General features: G+C 45.3%; 1 protein-coding gene across 2 annotated transcripts; it reads left to right on the top strand.

Moving 5' to 3' along the window:
• The first annotated feature begins 420 nt into the window (after positions 1 to 420).
• strc1 (stereocilin 1) lies at positions 421 to 16,884 on the top strand. 2 transcript variants are annotated; one of them, XM_028956505.1, is made up of 28 exons: positions 421 to 530; positions 790 to 1,404; positions 1,488 to 1,512; positions 2,067 to 4,122; positions 4,917 to 4,997; positions 5,178 to 5,288; positions 5,493 to 5,647; positions 5,945 to 6,131; positions 6,854 to 6,969; positions 7,058 to 7,187; positions 7,292 to 7,474; positions 7,940 to 7,978; positions 8,600 to 8,773; positions 9,102 to 9,242; positions 10,149 to 10,213; positions 10,309 to 10,444; positions 10,706 to 10,794; positions 10,955 to 11,090; positions 11,261 to 11,457; positions 13,237 to 13,327; positions 13,894 to 14,074; positions 14,163 to 14,332; positions 14,435 to 14,590; positions 14,692 to 14,834; positions 15,064 to 15,212; positions 15,299 to 15,396; positions 15,476 to 15,626; positions 16,151 to 16,884. In XM_028956505.1, the coding sequence occupies exons 1-28, from the start codon at positions 482 to 484 to the stop codon at positions 16,252 to 16,254; spliced, it is 5,928 nt and encodes a 1,975-aa protein (XP_028812338.1). In that variant the 5' UTR covers positions 421 to 481; the 3' UTR covers positions 16,255 to 16,884. The 2 variants fall into 2 exon arrangements, with proteins under 2 accessions (XP_028812338.1, XP_028812337.1); XM_028956504.1 differs by having other exon boundaries at positions 16,148 to 16,884.
• Positions 16,885 to 16,942: the final 58 nt, after the last annotated feature.

Genomic DNA, 16,942 nt, shown 5'->3' with positions numbered 1-16,942 from the left:
AGAAAATAAATGCCCCAGAAAACCTGGCTGTGAGTTGAGCAGCCAGCCAGAGGGGGCGCTAGACCTCACCGAGGACTAGCGGGACAGGTGAGGAACCGGTCCGTCATTTTCCTTGACACTCATCTTGACTACATTTTCTAAGAGTATTTAAATGAGAGAATTTGCAGCCAGATGCTGTTGGGTGCTGGGCGCTCCGGTTGGGTTACAGGCGGAACCCGCAGGCCGGGTCGCCGGCGCGGCTTATTAAACTTTCAGCGCCGGATCTCCCGCCGGGCTTCTCGCAGTCGGTCCTCTCCGCGCTGGCGGGTAGGATTGCGGGGCGGCGGCGCATTAGTTACCTTGTCCGTAAAACGTGAACATGGATGAGGAATTCTCATGGCCGCCGTCGCTTTTATCCACTTCCCCGTTTGAATCCGAGCGCGGAATGTGCCGTGAGCAGCAGTGAGGAAGATACCGCAGATCTGGCTCCAGAGTCGCCGAAATGAGATTAAAGCAGCATTTACGAACGCTCATACTCGGCATTTCACTCGGTAAGTTCACACTTTATATATACGTATATAAATGAATATAACATCACTTATAACACATTTAAGACATAACACATTAAAGATAACATTTCGCCTGTGGATATTACCATATTTTGTTAATTTATCTGTCATTTTCTGCAGTTTACGGGATTATGGATCTATCGATTCATATATTAATTTTATATTTGACTGACATATCATCTCAATAGACAAAAACCATCAATATAAAGAGATTTATTTAAAACCATGCTGTAATTTGTAGGAATGGTGTGCCGTGGAGCGCAGAACATTGTCCGGGAAAACGAACCCCAGTTCGAGGCGCTGGAGCGGCTGCTGGAGGAAATCCGGCCCCTGTCCGGCCAGAACCCGGGGCCCCGGGCGCGGAGTGCGGGCTCCAGCCTCGCCGCCTACCTCGGCGTGGCGGCCGGCCTGCTCTCCGTGTCCCAGCCGCCGCTGCGGGACGAGCTGCCCGGCAGCGTGCTGTGCATCCTGGCCGACAGAAGCGGCTGCGGGTTCGAGGCCGAACTCACCCGGGCGCTGGCGAGCGGTTTAAGCGGGCCGCTCCGCGACCTGGTGTCGGCGCTCAGGAGCCAGACCTGCTCCGGGTCCACCATCACCGACTGGTACCTGAGGAGCGCCGGCGGCGGCAGGGGCGACCAGACGACCTCCCTGCTGGACGTGGACGTGGTCGCGACGGCCCTGGCCGGCGTCCCCGCCGCGCTCTTCTCGTCCTGGGCCGCGGTCCTGCCGCCCACGGTGTCCTACCTGGCCGAGTTCCTGCTGACCCTCCTGCACACGCCGCTGGAATATCTCCACATCATCCTGCAGTTCGGCGTGGATGTTCCTGCGATAGACAAGAGCAACCGATGCCAACAAGGTGGCGTTTTTTACTAATGTCCTGCATAGATGCACCGCAGTCTGCATTATAATAAAACAATCAAACCTTTCTTCTGTCCGTAGGTGACTTAAAGCAACTTCTCATGTGGTAAGGTTTGGTGGTCACTTATTTTTATGCTGTTGGACAAATGCAAATGATACAGTATAAAAAAAAAACAAAATTCTATATTAGCCAAAGCCGACATGCAGCTAAAAAATTTCTAGTTACCTTTACTGTGGAGATGAGAAGATGAACATTAATAAGAACAATACTTTTAATAATACTTCATTCAGGGGGATTTGAACCCCTAATGAGTTTCCAGATATGTTGTCCAAAACATATAAAACATACAAAACGGCAAAAGTTATTTTAGTGTATAAGTTAATATTTATATTTCATAAACAGAGCCGTTGCATTGGCTTCTCCAATACCTCTTCTAGAACAGTAGTTATGTAAATCCACCAAATCTGGCAACGCTGAGAGGAAATTCTCCTCTTCCTGCTAGATAGAAGGTATTACCCAAATTAATCAGACTTGACCTTAAACTGCTTAATTGCTTAATTAATTTCATTTCCGAGATTAATTTCTAGATGTGTAATTGATATAGTGACAAAAATGACCTTCACAATGTACTTTTATGTGACCGGTTGTGCTTCATTTAGGGGAATGAGCCACAACCTGAGCTGGTCTTTTGGTGAGACCCTGCTGGACATTTTCCTGGCCCCGAATGTCCCTGTCTGCAGTTACCCCGGGACAGACTGTCAGATGACTCCGCAGTTCAGCCGCTCGTTCAGTCCTCCTCTCAAATCCACAGGCCTGCTGCGCTGTGACATGAGCAGCCTGGCGCACTTCAATTCCACTCGCTGCGCTGAGCTGGTGCGAGAAATGCCGGCCAACTCCACCGCGGCCTACTCCCTGTGCAGAGAGCTCAGCGTCCTCTCGCGTGAGGACCTGCAGCGGGTTTGGAGCAATGCTTGCCATTCTTTCGGGTCCCTCCTGTCGCCGTTTCTGAACGAGTCGGCCTGTAGCGACGACACGCCCGCCCGGGCTCCCCCTGCCCCTGTCCGCGTCGCCAGGTCAGATCGGAGCCTGAAGGACCTTCTGTGCATCTACGACAGCTGGGTGGATGGTAGCGCAGACCCGAGTGTGGTCAGCCTGTGTAGCGAAAACTTCCAGAGCGACTTCATCCCCAAGGTATGTGAGAACACCCAGTTGTTTCAGACCTTGCTGAAAGACCCCAAAAACTTTTGGCTGTGGGCTTTCTGCTTCAACCTTTCTACAGCATTCATGGTAGACCAGTACTGTGCCTATGACACGTGGAGGCCAGAGAACTTGGTGCCCTCCATTGTGACGTTCTGCTGGAACTCGGATCACGACAGGTTTTTGCATCTGCTCTGTGATTTCAACCTGCATTTCTTCGAGGTCATCTTCTCCAGCCAGCAAAACAACTGGATCCGGCCAAACTGCTCCGGGGTTCAAGAAGAGTTCGACCTGTCAGCGCTGGTGGCCGATTCCTGTCGATACTGGGAGTGGTCCAATCCTAGTGAGGTCACTGCAGACCAGCTGTCTGTGTGCATCCAAAACGATCAGATGTCCTTCCTTGTACTAGTCTGCAACAATGGCACGTTCCTCCAAGAGCTCCTGAAGAACCCAGATAACGCGTGGGTGAGCGACTACTGCACCTCCTCCCCAGCCAATCAGCCCACAGAGAACCCAGTTAACGTTCTGGATTGGTGCACTTATGGCAATTGGTTGGCATCGCCACCCGATCCTTCCATTGTTGGCCTGTGCTGGCAGAATGACCAAATAGGCTTCCAGAAATATGTGTGTTGCGTTATCCCATTATTTGAGAAGCTGACCCTTGACCCCCAGAATGAATGGGTGAAGTTTGTGTGCACTAATGATACCGCGGCCATTTTGGATAATGTGTGCCTGTATTCCGACTGGATCCGACCCACCATAGTGGACATGACCGAGCTGGCTCTCTGTGCCGAGCTGGATGTGAAGAACTTCACCCAGAAGGTATGTTATAACAACACCGTGCTTCGGAACATGGTTGCCAATCTGGACAACATCTGGCTACTGCAGTACTGCACCAATCAGACCGGAAGACAGATGGGGTTTGATCCAGCTGTCGAATGCCAGTACAACAGCTGGGCGGTGGAACTGCCTGAATCCACACTCCTTGCACTTTGCTGGGACCACGACCAGGCCAAGTTTGTGTCGTCCGTCTGCACTAACCCTTCCATACTCTCGCTCATCACCAAGGAGATTTCAAGCCTCTGGGCGAACAAATTCTGTGCCTTCTACACCAACCAGAATTCTGCACAAGGTCCGTCCACAGACATCCCAACAGTAAACCCCCGTTCTTGCCCTGTGTGGGACTTGATGCAGAGGTTGAACTGGTCATGTGGTCTGGATGTTAGTGTAATCTGTCAGCCGGGCTCCAGCAAGCTGCAGGGCATCCAGACGTTGCTGCGTTGCGGCTTGAAGGTCTTTAAGCCCCATCTGGAAGCCTTGATGACACCGAGCATGGCCCCTGTGCTGGACCAGGTGAACACCCTGTTCATTGTGATTCTGGTGGCACTGGAGGAGAGCAACATGACAACTCTCCGGGTGACTGAGAACATCCGGCTGGCCGTGGTGGATTCACTGAAGCAGTACCTCGACAGGGAGACCAACTTTGACAACAAGAGGGTCCTGCTTCAGTGCTTCGGGGTTAGTAAAGATCTAGATTCTGGGAAAAAGTCCCAGTCCTGAGAATATGCTTCAACTATATAGACCCTTATCATACATATGCTTGTCACTTTTAGAGTGTTGTGTTGGTATCCATTGTTCACGCTCTAGGGCATTATCAACATATCAAGACTCAGAAAACACACCCCCTCTTACCGCATCATCCGTCGCTGAGTAATAATTCTCCTGCCAGCCCCGGATTTAAAAAGGGTGGCAGGCGACAGGTTCAGTTACGCTCAAGGCAGGATTTAGATACGCACGCTGCTGGGAGGGGTCGCTCACACCGTTACATTTGCAGGTGTAGGTGTCTGTCAACCTTCCATCCTCCAGCACGAAATTTCCAAAAAGTTGCACACAGAGAGAGGAAAAACGTCTCTCTGATGTCGGCACGTTGCAAGGCTTTCATTGGCGAATAATTTTGGCTTCGGAACCATTCTATGCACTATTTTTTCCGAAAGGTTTTTCAGCAGCACTTGCCAACATTATTGGTCTTTAGAGGTGTTGGACCTCAGGCAGTGAAGATGAAATCTCATTGGTGGCATTTTGAGAGTCAGGCGAGCAGTAAATCATACTCCGATTTTAGCCCACTTAGACTCTGTGAAACATCATTATTTCAGGTTAATTAATCACACATATCAATTACTGGAAGCACAGTTGTGTAATTAACCCACGGTCAACTGATGGTGTAGCGTGACAGGCGGGATATTTGACATTCATAATCTGTTCTTCCTATGTAATATTTATGTTCTCTTCTTGTTGTCTTTTTCATTTTTTAGGGATTGTTGACAAATCTGATGCAAACGAGACGACTGCAGGAAGTTGTCAATGGAACCACCGATAGTTTCTTTTTTTTCCAGGTGAAACAGAGCCACGGTTTCTTGTAACACAGACAGTTATGTACTAGTAAGCATAAAGGTCTGTCTTACCAGGGATATCTTAAGGCCTTCTCTCCGAAAATAGCCTTTAGTCCTTAATTCCCACCTTTTTTCATGTCAGAAGGCAACCGTCAGGTAAGAAGCTCTGTGGTTACGTTGCAGGAGTATTTCAAGATTCCCCTCCAAAGCTTGAGTCCATTGCTGAGCGGCGTTGATAACACGACTATCAGGCAAATCCTGCAGTACTACCTCCGGAATCGAGCCACACTGCAGGTGATCCTTGTGTTCATAGCTGTACCGTACCGTACTCCAAAATATCCAATTTGCCGTTTATGTCAAATCTATAGCCAGGTTTTATTTGAGCATTTATGAAAACGCAGTGCTTAATGACATTGTTCCTGGAGTGAATAATAATGCAGTGAATGCAAGAAAAAGTATACCCTGTAAATGTATATTTCTGCTCATTTCTTTTTGCAGCTTTCAGAGGAATACGTAAATACCATGATGTCCGTCCTGTTCCATACACAACTGGCCAAGGATTACACCCTCTTCCCTGACCTCATACCTCTACTGTCCATGGCAAATCCTGCAGACATTGAGACACTGCCTCCCTTACAAAGCAATGTTAAAGTGTAAGAACACATCATCCATTCATATCGTCCATTGATATTGAGACATGACATGACCCTATATGTGTTCACTAATGTCACATCAATGTCACTAACATGATCTCTGCTGTAGATCACTACCAACACCAGCATGCAGCTTTCATTGAAGCATTCAGATGGGTGAACCAGTGAATGCAACACTAGCATACACTCCCCATGCACGAAAAAATAAGCCTCGGACAGAGAATTAAGCGTATTGCTTAAAAGACGTCTCAGTGGAGAGAGATGTAGAGTGCCGCTGTTAACCTGTCTCCCTGTCAGTTTGCAGATTATCAGCAGCATCATTCCTGGACTGTCTCCGGAGAGACGCAGCGCTTTTGGCAAGTGGTTTGGCAAGTCCATCAGTCCGCTGAACACGACAGCCGGTGGCCTCTCTTTCATCAGGGATACTGGGAACCTGATAGTATACCTGCCCTTCCACACCTTCCAGAACCTCTCACCTGCTCAGGTATCAGCCCCGACACCTCTCCAGGAAACTGGAGCCCCAGCAGATCCCGTTATCTCCGTGCCCGACTCGGGGCAGGAGTGACGTGTTGGTCACCAGTAAAAAGGACTCCATTGTGCCCATGGTCTGTTGTCAGTTGGCAAGAACAAAATGGCCTTAATTAGAAATGAATGAAGTAGACATTGACTAATGTTGCAAGCAAATACGTCATTAGTATTAAAAGACAAGGGGGACTCAGCCCCCATGGTTGTAGGAAGGAATTAGAGGGCTGAAGATTTTTCACCAACAGGCTCCTTTAATTGTATTATTTCATGTACAGAAATTATGCAAACAGATTCCTTTCTAGGGTGGTAGTAGCCTCGCTGATGAACCAGATGACCTCAAAGTCCCAGGTTCAAACCCCACTTACTACCATTGTGTTCCTGGGAAAGACACTTAACCCTGATTGTCTCCAGGAGGACTGTCCCTGTCACTACTGATTGTAAGACACTCTGGTCTGATAAAGGACATAAATGTAAATGTATTGGCCGTAGGTGTGAATGAAATGTATGGATATAAATTTAAACATAATATGGTAATTACTCATTTTCTGGGGGAATAGGGATCACTTTAGGAGGGCGTGAAGCCCACCCAAAAAACGTGTGGTTCTGAATATATGGGTAAAATGAACAAAAATAGTAAAAAAATATTCTGATTATTATTGTTGTCTATTGGTTTGATTTTAGCTGGAAGATGGCCTTGATGTGTTAATGAATGCAGCAATGAGCCCTCTACAGCAGCAGTTTGTTGCTCAGCGCATTGTCAGGTCCTTCAGGAACCTCACAGCAAATCAGTTTGTGATGTATGTTTTTATAATCTTCTCTTGATCAATAAGACACCCAGAAACCCAAGAAAGTAACAAACACATACTTTCTGTGGCTCCACAAAAGCTTAGGTAATACAACCTGCTTTGCAAATACCCGTAACCTGCTGGCCTATGTGAACACGGTGGCCTTCCCGGTAATACAGGGCAACGTGAGAGCTTGTGTCAACCAGGGCCTCCAAATCCCCAGTGAAATGGTGAGGAAAAGATATATGCAAAGTATCGTTTACCTCGTCTGCTCAATGTAAAACATTTCAAGTCTAGATGCTATATAAGCCTTTTCTCCACGCGTTCTGTACAGATTGGCAGTCTGGTATTCAACACGTCTGATCTGACCTCTCCTGCTGCCATTGGCACGGGGCAGCTCTCTCAGCTTGCCTACTTCCTGCCACTGCTGGGCAGCGACTTCCTGTCGCGCCTCAACCAATCCCAGCTACGCCCTGCTCTGGACTCCCTGCGCTCTGTGCCCTTTACACCTGCGCAGGTAAAGAGTCACGACTTCACTCACATTTACACCTTATGGTGGTAATTCTTTCTGGTTAAATGGCTTTTGGAGATACTGTCATTACGTTTAACAGCTTTGTGTTAACACCATCAGACACTGAAAATGTAATGCTTAAACATCACAAAGAAATATCAGTAGAATGTGTAACAGGACACAATAAAACGCAACATGGCAAGTCATGTAAACTTTTTACCTGGAAAAGTTTGACCTTTGGAGACCTTTTCCATATGGAAGACTGGAGGAAGTGGGTGGGAGGGGAGGCAGCAGGTGGGATGCAGTCACCAGTGGGTCCAGTGGCTCCACAGACCACCCACTGGATCAGGGTGACTGAGCAGGTTTTGGCTCTCAGTGCTCTCAGTGTGTGCCTCACATCTGTTACATGTGTTCATGCCTTTCTTTCTTTCTTTTCCTTTCTTTATTTTTGATCCCTTTTTTTTATCACAGGCGCGTGCAATAGTGGACAAGCTGTTTCCAAATGCCAGTGTGAGTCTGTTTCTCTTTTTTCCTGCAAGATAGAAACTTGCCTATGTGCCTTAGAGACTGGTGATTTGGAGTTCATTGTAGTTCCTGAACAAAGTATTATTAGCATTACATCACACTGAGTCTCTAATAATTAACACAATTATTTTGATTGCTCTGATAAATTGAACCCCTTTTGGACCATTACATCAAGTTTGTTGTCTTAGGAGAACATAAAATACCCAGTCAACACATACTTTTTTAACATTTTGGACCATTATGGATTCCATGCTATTGGCTGACCTCATTAAACCAACCCCTCTTGACTCTTTAAGTTTCAAATGGTACATGTACTTCATAAAATATCCAAATATGTGTACCATATTGATTAGACTATGAAATGTCTTGTGTGATTCTTTTGTTGTTAATTTATCTATATGAAATTTGACTGATGTTTTGAGTGCTGGCTGTTGTAGTCACAGTAGAATAACCCTGTTATTGACCACACATTTGATTTGGGACATCATGACGCAACACCAGAATATAGGGCTTAACCTTTCATTTGAACACTGACATCCCTGGTTTTAAGTTATAAAAATGTAAGGCTTGCTATTACTCTTCATAGCCAGTCTTTCACCCCTTTAGGATCTGTCTGTGCCAGCGCAGCTGCAGGCTCTGGGTACCCTGGTGTGTGGGGTGAAGGCAGAGACGCTGTTGACGCTGCCTGTGACCACCCTGCTCTCTGCTTTGCCCAGGATTGGACTCAAGGATGCTGGACTCACCCCACTGCAGGCGAACACCATCACTTCCAAGCTCTGGGTACTTCCAAGTAACCCAGAACACACACACACATACACACACACACACACACACACACACATCACCCTAGTTTGAATCAGCTTTTCATTCACATGGCCAGCTTATGTCATGGCCGGAATGGAACAGTGGCTGGCACACTCAGGCGTGATCGGTCAACCGCCAGTGTGGGCTCTTTTGTCCGAGCCAGCTGGAGGTGTATGAACCTGACGCAGGGAGCATGTGGTCAGCCTGGACATCTGTTTGTGTCTCCTTGTCCTGACTTGGAAAAAGGCGCACAGGTGGATGGAAGTGCTCTTTTCCCTCTGATTTAATTACTTCATGTTTCCAGGCCTCTGCGAATGTGACCGGCTGGTTGGACAAGGTGGAACCCCTACTCTCCGCCACTCCACTCCTGCATGTGATGGCCCGTGCTTCACGTCTTTTGGGCACCGGCGCCACAGTATATACCTACGCCTGGAACACCCAGCAGGTAGAGCAGTATTATTAATTATTATGATCCCACGGGCTGCCCCACAATAGGAAGAGTGACACCCCGCTAATGAATTATTCACCTGAGCGGAGGTGGCTTTGTTGTATAACCTTGTATTGTGTAAATGAACCGGGTTTCCTACGCACATGCGAGCTTCACCTGTCCCCTGGATGTCGTCTGAGGTCATGCTGATAAGGGTGCTCACATCTTCTGTCGTTTCTACACACGGGGGTTCAAGAAAACAAAAGAATTAATGAAATATTGCATTTTATTTTCCTTCAAAGTACTTAATTCCTAACTACACACTGGGGCAGTGGTGGCCTAGCGAGGAATGAAGCGGACTCTTTATCAGAAGGTCGAACCGCCGAGGTGCCACTGAATAAAGTACCATCCCCACACGCTGCTCCCCGGGTGCCTTACATGGCTGCCCACTGCTCACCAAGGGTCATGGTTAAATACAGAGGACTCATTTCGTTCTGTCACTGTGTGCTGTGCTGTGTATCACAATAATAATCTTGTCACTTTCACGTCACACTGCCAGCACTATGTGTGCATTGCGCCCATGACCTTCCACTCAGCCTATATAAGATGTCTTGATATTTGACAAGGCATGTGGCTTTTAAGCGTTTATACTGACGCTACTTTTTAAAGCATTTAATTACTATTTAATGCCGATTAGTGTTTAGGCAATGCATCAAATATGATTTTCAGTTTATTAAAAGAGGACAAGGAGGCTACATGTAGCATATAACTGATAACAGATAATGGATCCCAGTCTTCTTCATAATTGTCTGCTTACAGAGAAATGACATTAATGCCGGCGTTAATGACATTATTGAAGTTGATGAGACCCTCATTTCATTTAGTCTGATTAGGCAGGATATTCACACTAATTTCTCTTCAAAGGCCATGACCCTCTTTGACCAGTTTACAAGGCAGAAGAAATCAGTCCTGTCCATAGGCAGCTTTTTGTGAGTCTTCCATTTTTTTGGTCGTTTTTTCTTTCTTTACATTCAGTCAGATTGTGTAGGCCTTTGTTCATCTGTCTCCATAATTGGCCGTTTAGGTCATTGGGCACCGTTGCTCCGGGCGTAAGCTGTAATGCCTTGAGGCAAATGTTGCCCGACAAGCCGCCGCTCTCCACCATGCGCAGCATCCTCATCTTCCTCAGAAATCAGTCCGTACCTCTCCACACATCACTGGTAATACCACCGGTTTACATCACTAACTGTCAATGAAACCATTTAATATCTCAGAGATTCACGTTATCCAGGTGCAACATTTCAGGGCTACGAAATCTGGAGGGTGGATCTGTTCATTCTTTTTTGTTATTATTATCTTTAATGTAGGCTGAACACATGGCTGAATACTTCATTTTTGTATTCTGAATGACATGTATTCCATTAAAACATATGCCTTATTCTAGAGTTATATGGTTATTGTATATGACTGTTCCTTTGTAGAAAAAGTGCATTATCGAGGAGCTGTACCGCTTTGACTTCTTCTCAGAGCTGTTAAACGAGCTGGGCTCTCAGATTGCCCTCTCTCTTCCGTGAGTCTCTGCTGTTTGCTAATTGTTAATAGTGCTTCAGTGCCATCATTACATTCTGTCTGACTGAGTAGTTCAACCTGCATGGAAGTGATTTTGACTGTGTGAGTGCGTGTTTGTGTATCAGCGTACCTCGAGTCTGTCATTTCATCTGCTTTCAAAGGGTGAGCACCATTAAGAAGTTCCCGCCGGACATGATGGACACCCTGAGGAAGATGATCCTGCAGGAGCCGCGCTACTTCATGCTGCTGCCCAGCATAAAACAAGAGCTCCTTGTGGACAAGATAGTCCAGAGGCTGGTCAGCAATGGCCCTTTTCCAAATTCACACAAAATCAGCAATGTTTTGGGGGTTGTTATAGAATATTATCAGTCCTCACAAACTCCAGTTGTGTGTAGGCCTCTGATATACAACTAGGTACAATGATTATATATGAACTTTTTTAAGTATTTATTATACATTTTTGTCAGGACATGGCCACTGGTGAGTTCACTGAGGATGAGTTCCGCTCGCTGGGTGTCATGGCGACGTATGTTGCAGACCAGATATTTGAAAAAGTGGGACGGAGTTTCTTCATGGACAACCTGGAGCTCTTCAAGAGCCTCTGCTACAGCAGCATCAAGCAGGAGCGCGTGGCTCAAATCCTGTTGGAAACTGCCATGTTTGGGTATGCGTTACCTGTATCGCAAACGCACAATAAAAAAAAGATCCACGCTGATCCTGAGCAAAATAAAGCAATTCAGGGTTAACAATGCTGGTAAGTGGAGTTCGTGGTCATCTGGTTCACAGGTGGGTGAGTTACCCACTTGTCTACAACCACCCAAGTCATGTTGGAACATACAAGTCATAACTACGGGAGAATGTTCATCAACGGCTGATCAAGTAAATCCTCTGTGTTTTTGAGAACCACCAATTTGCTTCTGAACAAGCACAGACATCTAACAAGTTTAGATAGGACGGATGCAACAAACTACTAACCACAACTACAGTGCATCTGAAAGTATTCACATTGCACCAATTTTTCCACTGTTTGTCGACACAGCCATGTTCCAAAATTAAATAAAATAAAAAATTAAAATTAATTAAATCAAACACCCTATAATGACAACATGAAAACAGTTTACTTGAGGTTTGACAAATGTATTAAAAATAAAAAAACTGAGAAGTCATATGTTTATAAGTATTCACAGCCTTTGCACAGTTCATGCACCTTTGGCAGCAAATACAAGTCTTTTTGTAAATCTTTTGCACCTCTCAAGCTCCATCAGGTTGGATGGGTAGCATCAGTGAAGCCATTTTAAGATCTCTCCAGAGATGTTCAGTTGGATTCAAGTCTGGGATCTGGCTGGGCCACTCAAGGACATTCACAGAGTTTTCCTGAAGCCACTCCTATGATATCTTGGCTGTGTGTTTAGGGTGGTGGTCCTGCTGAAAGATAAAACGTTGCCCCAGTCTGAGGTTTTATCCAGGATGTCTCTGTACATTGCTGCAGTCACCTTTCCCTCTATCCTGACTAGTCTCCCAGTTCCTGCAGCTGAAAAACATCCCACAGCATGGTGCTGCCACCAGCATGCTTCACTGTAGGGATGGTATTTGCCTGGTGATGAGCAGTGCCTGGTTTCCTCCAAAATGTGATACCTGGAATTCACACCAAAGAGTTCAATCTTTGTCTCATCAGACCAGAGAATTTTGCATATCATGGTCTGGCTAACTCCACACAGGCTGCCATGTGCCTTTTACTAAGGAATGGCTTCCATCTGGCCTGATTGGTGGATTGATGCAGATTGGTGGATTCTCTGTCCACAGAGGACCTATGGAGCTCTGACTGATTGACAATCGGGTTCTTGATCACCTCCCTGACTAAGGTCCTTCTCCCCTGATTGCTCAGTTCAGGTGGCCGGCCAGCTCTAGGAAGAGTCCTGGTGGTTTTGATTGAGGCCACTGTACTCATTGGAACCTTCAAAGCAGAAGAATTTTTTCTTTACCTTCCCCAGAATTGTGCCTCAAGACAATCCTATGTCGGAGGCCTACAGACAATTCCTGGCATGAACTGGCAACTGTGTGACCTTAAATAGACAGACGTGTGCCTTTCCAAATCAGTTTTGCGCTTCATGGTAAAGACTGTGAATACTTATGCACATATTATTTTTTTTGTGTTTGCAGAATTCTCAGAAAAAAAATTAATTTAGCAGATTTTGGAATAAGGTTTTAACGTAACAAAATGACTTCTTACACTGTAACTAGTCAGTTGTACATGCATTAATTGTTTATATACATTTAAATCAGAAGAGGATGTAGTGTGTATACTTAAGACAGTCATGAACTGTCTTGTTTGTGCACAGCTTAATTCAAATACAGACATAAATGGTGACAATGAAGTGATTATACAATATTTACTGTATGATCATTTGTGCTTGACTATTTTTCTTTTTTCATGCTCCATCAGCTCTGTGCAGAACTGGACCACCGAGACTCTGATTCAGGTGGACAGGTTTTTGTTCTTCCTGTCGAAAGATGCCATCCAGCAGATCCCTGCGGTATGTGGTCAGTGCTCTCTCCAATCATTACTGCTGCCTGAGCCCAGATATGTGTATACAAGAAGACATGTATACACACCTGTCAATAATGTACAGCACAGTACCTTCAGGGGTACATCATCTTGTCACTGGATAAATACCCCTTTAAGCTATTTATATATATTTGCCTGCAGTTACATATACTGGTGCAAAATAGTTGTAACAATGTGTACAAAGTAAAACAGACAGGCTGCAGTAGTGGAAAAGTACAGAGGATACAGTGGGTTTATAAGCCAAAGCATTAAATATGATACATGCCCACATTAATTATGATTAATTCTGGTAAATTCTCTATTTGCTAGTTTAGACCCTAAATATAAATGGATCCAGTAGAACAGGGACCACCAAACCTGGACCTGGAGGGCACCAGCCTTCCTCAGCTGACTTCTTACCATGTTCCACCTCACACCATTCAACTGAAGAACTGGGCAGTAGCCATTGACGAATTAGGGAATTGGAGATGATCAGTAATATGGAATTTCTTTTCCTTGTGTTGTGCTTCTTCCCTCTCTCTGATTGATCTTCAGAACCTGATGACCCAGGAGCGTATAGAGAGGCTGTTCATTAGTCAGCGGCAGTGGCAGCACGGGGAGATCGGCGCCCTCTGCGTGCAGGGCAGGAGTGCTGCAGAGCGCCAGAGTCTGTTTGAAAAGCAGCAGTTTGTCCTGCAGTATTTCCTGGGTTTCCTCAGGGTGGGCAGATTCACATGTGAGCCCATCTTTCTAATTCACCCAGAAACATCACTGTACATAGACTGATCACAGAAAAACATTGCCGCTTTGGTCCTCTGCAACAGCACTGATTCCCAGCTGCGAGGCTCTGCACGCGACACAGCCTGCTGCCTGGAGCATCGACAGCCTGAAGAGCATGTCCAGGGCCGCTTTCAGCAGCTGCCTGGAGCTCATGGGAAATGACCCTTTCCTGATGGTGTTCCAGCTGCAGACACTCCTGCAGAAGACCAAAGAGGTACACACATTTAAACTAATTTAAACTCCTCCGGCTTTATGGATAGTGAGTGAGTTTAGTATAAGAAATTAATGTTTCTGTTTCTTTTTGCCACATATCTAGGTGTATGGTCCAGCTTCCAACTTTTTTCCCTCTGTGATCAGCCAGTTGGGGCGAATGGCCCCGCAGCTCTCCACGGAGGAGCTGGTCAGGCTGCAGCTGTCTGAGCGGAGCACTATCGCCGCCCTGGGGGCAGTTAGTAGCTGGAACAGCAAACAGGTTAGAACAGCCTCGGCTTCTTAGCCCTTCTGAATGCTATGACTTAAATGTAAATTTTTGGTGCCTCTGTACATTCCGTCTCTTTTTTTTTTTATTATCAGTTGCCTCTGTTGTTCCTAACCATAATGAATTCCACCAAACAAAGCCTGAGTCAGCTGGACTCAAGCACTTTAGTGGCTTTTGGGTATATCATCTGCGGAATTGATGCCAAAGCCATGCGTAACCTCAGCGCTGTGGAGTTCAGGTAAAAAAAAAGACCCATATCAGTATTTTAGCTCTAACAAGGGAAGAAATGTCCAAGTTTCGTGGTTTATATTGTAATCTTTTGACCTCCTTCTCTGACACTGCTGGTTTAAGGTTACTGTCTGGTAGCAGTCCAGTCAGATTTAGTCAGAATCATTTCATGAATGAATTACCCCAATCGATAATAACTAGTTTGATAATTCAGGCCTAACCTGATGTTCTAACTGCAGTAAGGCGGTGCTGTGGCTTGGTCAGCTGAGGTTGTCATGCTCAGAAGAACAGAGCCAGGCTCTGGTTTGGCTTCTCAGCCAAAGTGAAGCATTTGGGCCAGTCAGCTCATGGAGTACAGAAGTCTTCCTCGAGATCGGAACACTTGCGGGTCTGTACATCAGTATCAGTGTTTTAGTAATATTGTAATGGAACATGTTTCTAAATCCCATTTTATTCCGATTCTTCCCTCTACAGTGGGACTTTCAGATATGGAAATGTCATCATTGGTGAAGGAGCAGATTGAGGGAATCACTCCTCTCGCCTTTTCCCTCATTCCACCTGAGAAGTTCTCGGTGAGTGATGAACTTGATTTGGGTAAACGCTGGGCGGTGTGTGTTTCCGGCATAGGTCTGACCTTCTCCCCTTCCACAGGTGGTGTTCAAACCAGTTCAGATCAGCATGTTCTCCTACGATCAGGCAGTAGCTGTGACAAACACACAGTCCTCCGCTCTATCCATAGAGCAGCAGACGGCTCTGGCAATGGTTCTCAACCCCTGGGAGAACAAACCCATTGATTTCAGAGGTAGTGACATTTACCACAACCAGTTTCTACTTTTCCCATTCATTTCCAATTTAATACCCTTGACTTAAGTTACACGATCTTTTAAACATGAACAGTTATTACAGAAAGTTCAGGTTTTTAGTAATAGTAATTTGGTAATAAAAAAAAAAACAATAATGGATGTTTTCTTTATGTTGACATTCTTTAAAATTCAGTTGATTTTGTCAGATGTTTGGACCCTTCTACTATATAATGAGACTGTATATCTTAAAATGACAATAAATGACAATGGCATTAAAAGGGTTTTGGGCTGACCATGACTAAATTTGCATGTGTTTGTATATATGCATGCCTAAATTTAGGTAGGAACACAGTGACAGAGCTGAACATTCCTCTGCCTTTATGCTTAATCAAGGATGAAACTGAATTAGTGTGTGCTTCACAGCATGCCAGGAGATGTGCAGGAACTGTCATGCTGATGCTGTTGCTATGGTGATAAGTGTTCACCATTCTCTGGTATGTGTGTGTGTGTGTTTTGTCAGCAGGCAGGTCATCGGGTGTAGCTGTGCTTCCCTGTCCTCTGTCTCCCGCCACAGAACTGCTGATGCTGCTGTTGACAACGCTGCTCGTCCACGCGCCCGTGGTCTGACATCGTGTCCCTGTGACACTGTCACTCATTAGTGCCCTCATTTAAACCCGGCTCCCTCCTACAATACAACAACACAGCTGAATGTAGAGCAACTGAACTCTGCACGGCTGTACAACTTTTTTTAAGCAGATCTACATTATACATTTTACCTCGGAATGGATAAGATCCCTTTTGGCTTGAACTCTTTATTTATTTACTAATAAATTCATATGGTTTTGGTCCCTGAGTTAACATTAAGGCTATATTTCCAGTATAATTTGTATGTTTAATGTGCACTATTTAATATTTAACTTGTCAGTGTTACTTTTGAGGTGTCATTGTGTTAATTCACTCTTCTAGTATTGTAACATGTTCTGACTGCATGATTATCTCATGTGCATTTCCCAATGTCAAGCACAGAACATAATCATTGTTTGTTTGTAATTTATGATTGATTAATTATTCTGATGGTTGCAGTGAAAGAAATAATAAAACAAATAGCATTTTGCCAAATGCTAACAAAATAAAATGAAAAAGAAGTAAAATATAGTTGCAGCTGGAGCTGTGGAAGGCTTTGTGTTAATAAGAGAGAGACCTGTGTTATTGGAACTTCATTAAAGAAATGCCTGGAAAATGAAAGAATAAAGGAACTTTTCTTCCCATTGTTTTCCTCCTAAATATCCTTAGATGTTCCAGTATCATCATTTTA

Source organism: Denticeps clupeoides, chromosome 16 (assembly GCF_900700375.1).
Source record: "Denticeps clupeoides chromosome 16, fDenClu1.1, whole genome shotgun sequence".
Lineage (NCBI taxonomy): Eukaryota > Metazoa > Chordata > Actinopteri > Clupeiformes > Denticipitidae > Denticeps > Denticeps clupeoides.
This window is presented reverse-complemented; position numbering and strand designations above follow the sequence as displayed.

Coding starts and splice junctions, on each gene's coding strand:
- strc1 (XM_028956504.1), top strand. CDS start 482: ATGAGATTAAAGCAGCATTTACGAACGCTCATACTCGGCATTTCACTC. Junction 4,123..4,916: donor TCCTGCTTCAGTGCTTCGGG/GTTAGTAAAGAT, acceptor TTCATTTTTTAG/GGATTGTTGACAAATCTGAT. Junction 14,075..14,162: donor CAGGGTGGGCAGATTCACAT/GTGAGCCCATCT, acceptor CCTCTGCAACAG/CACTGATTCCCAGCTGCGAG.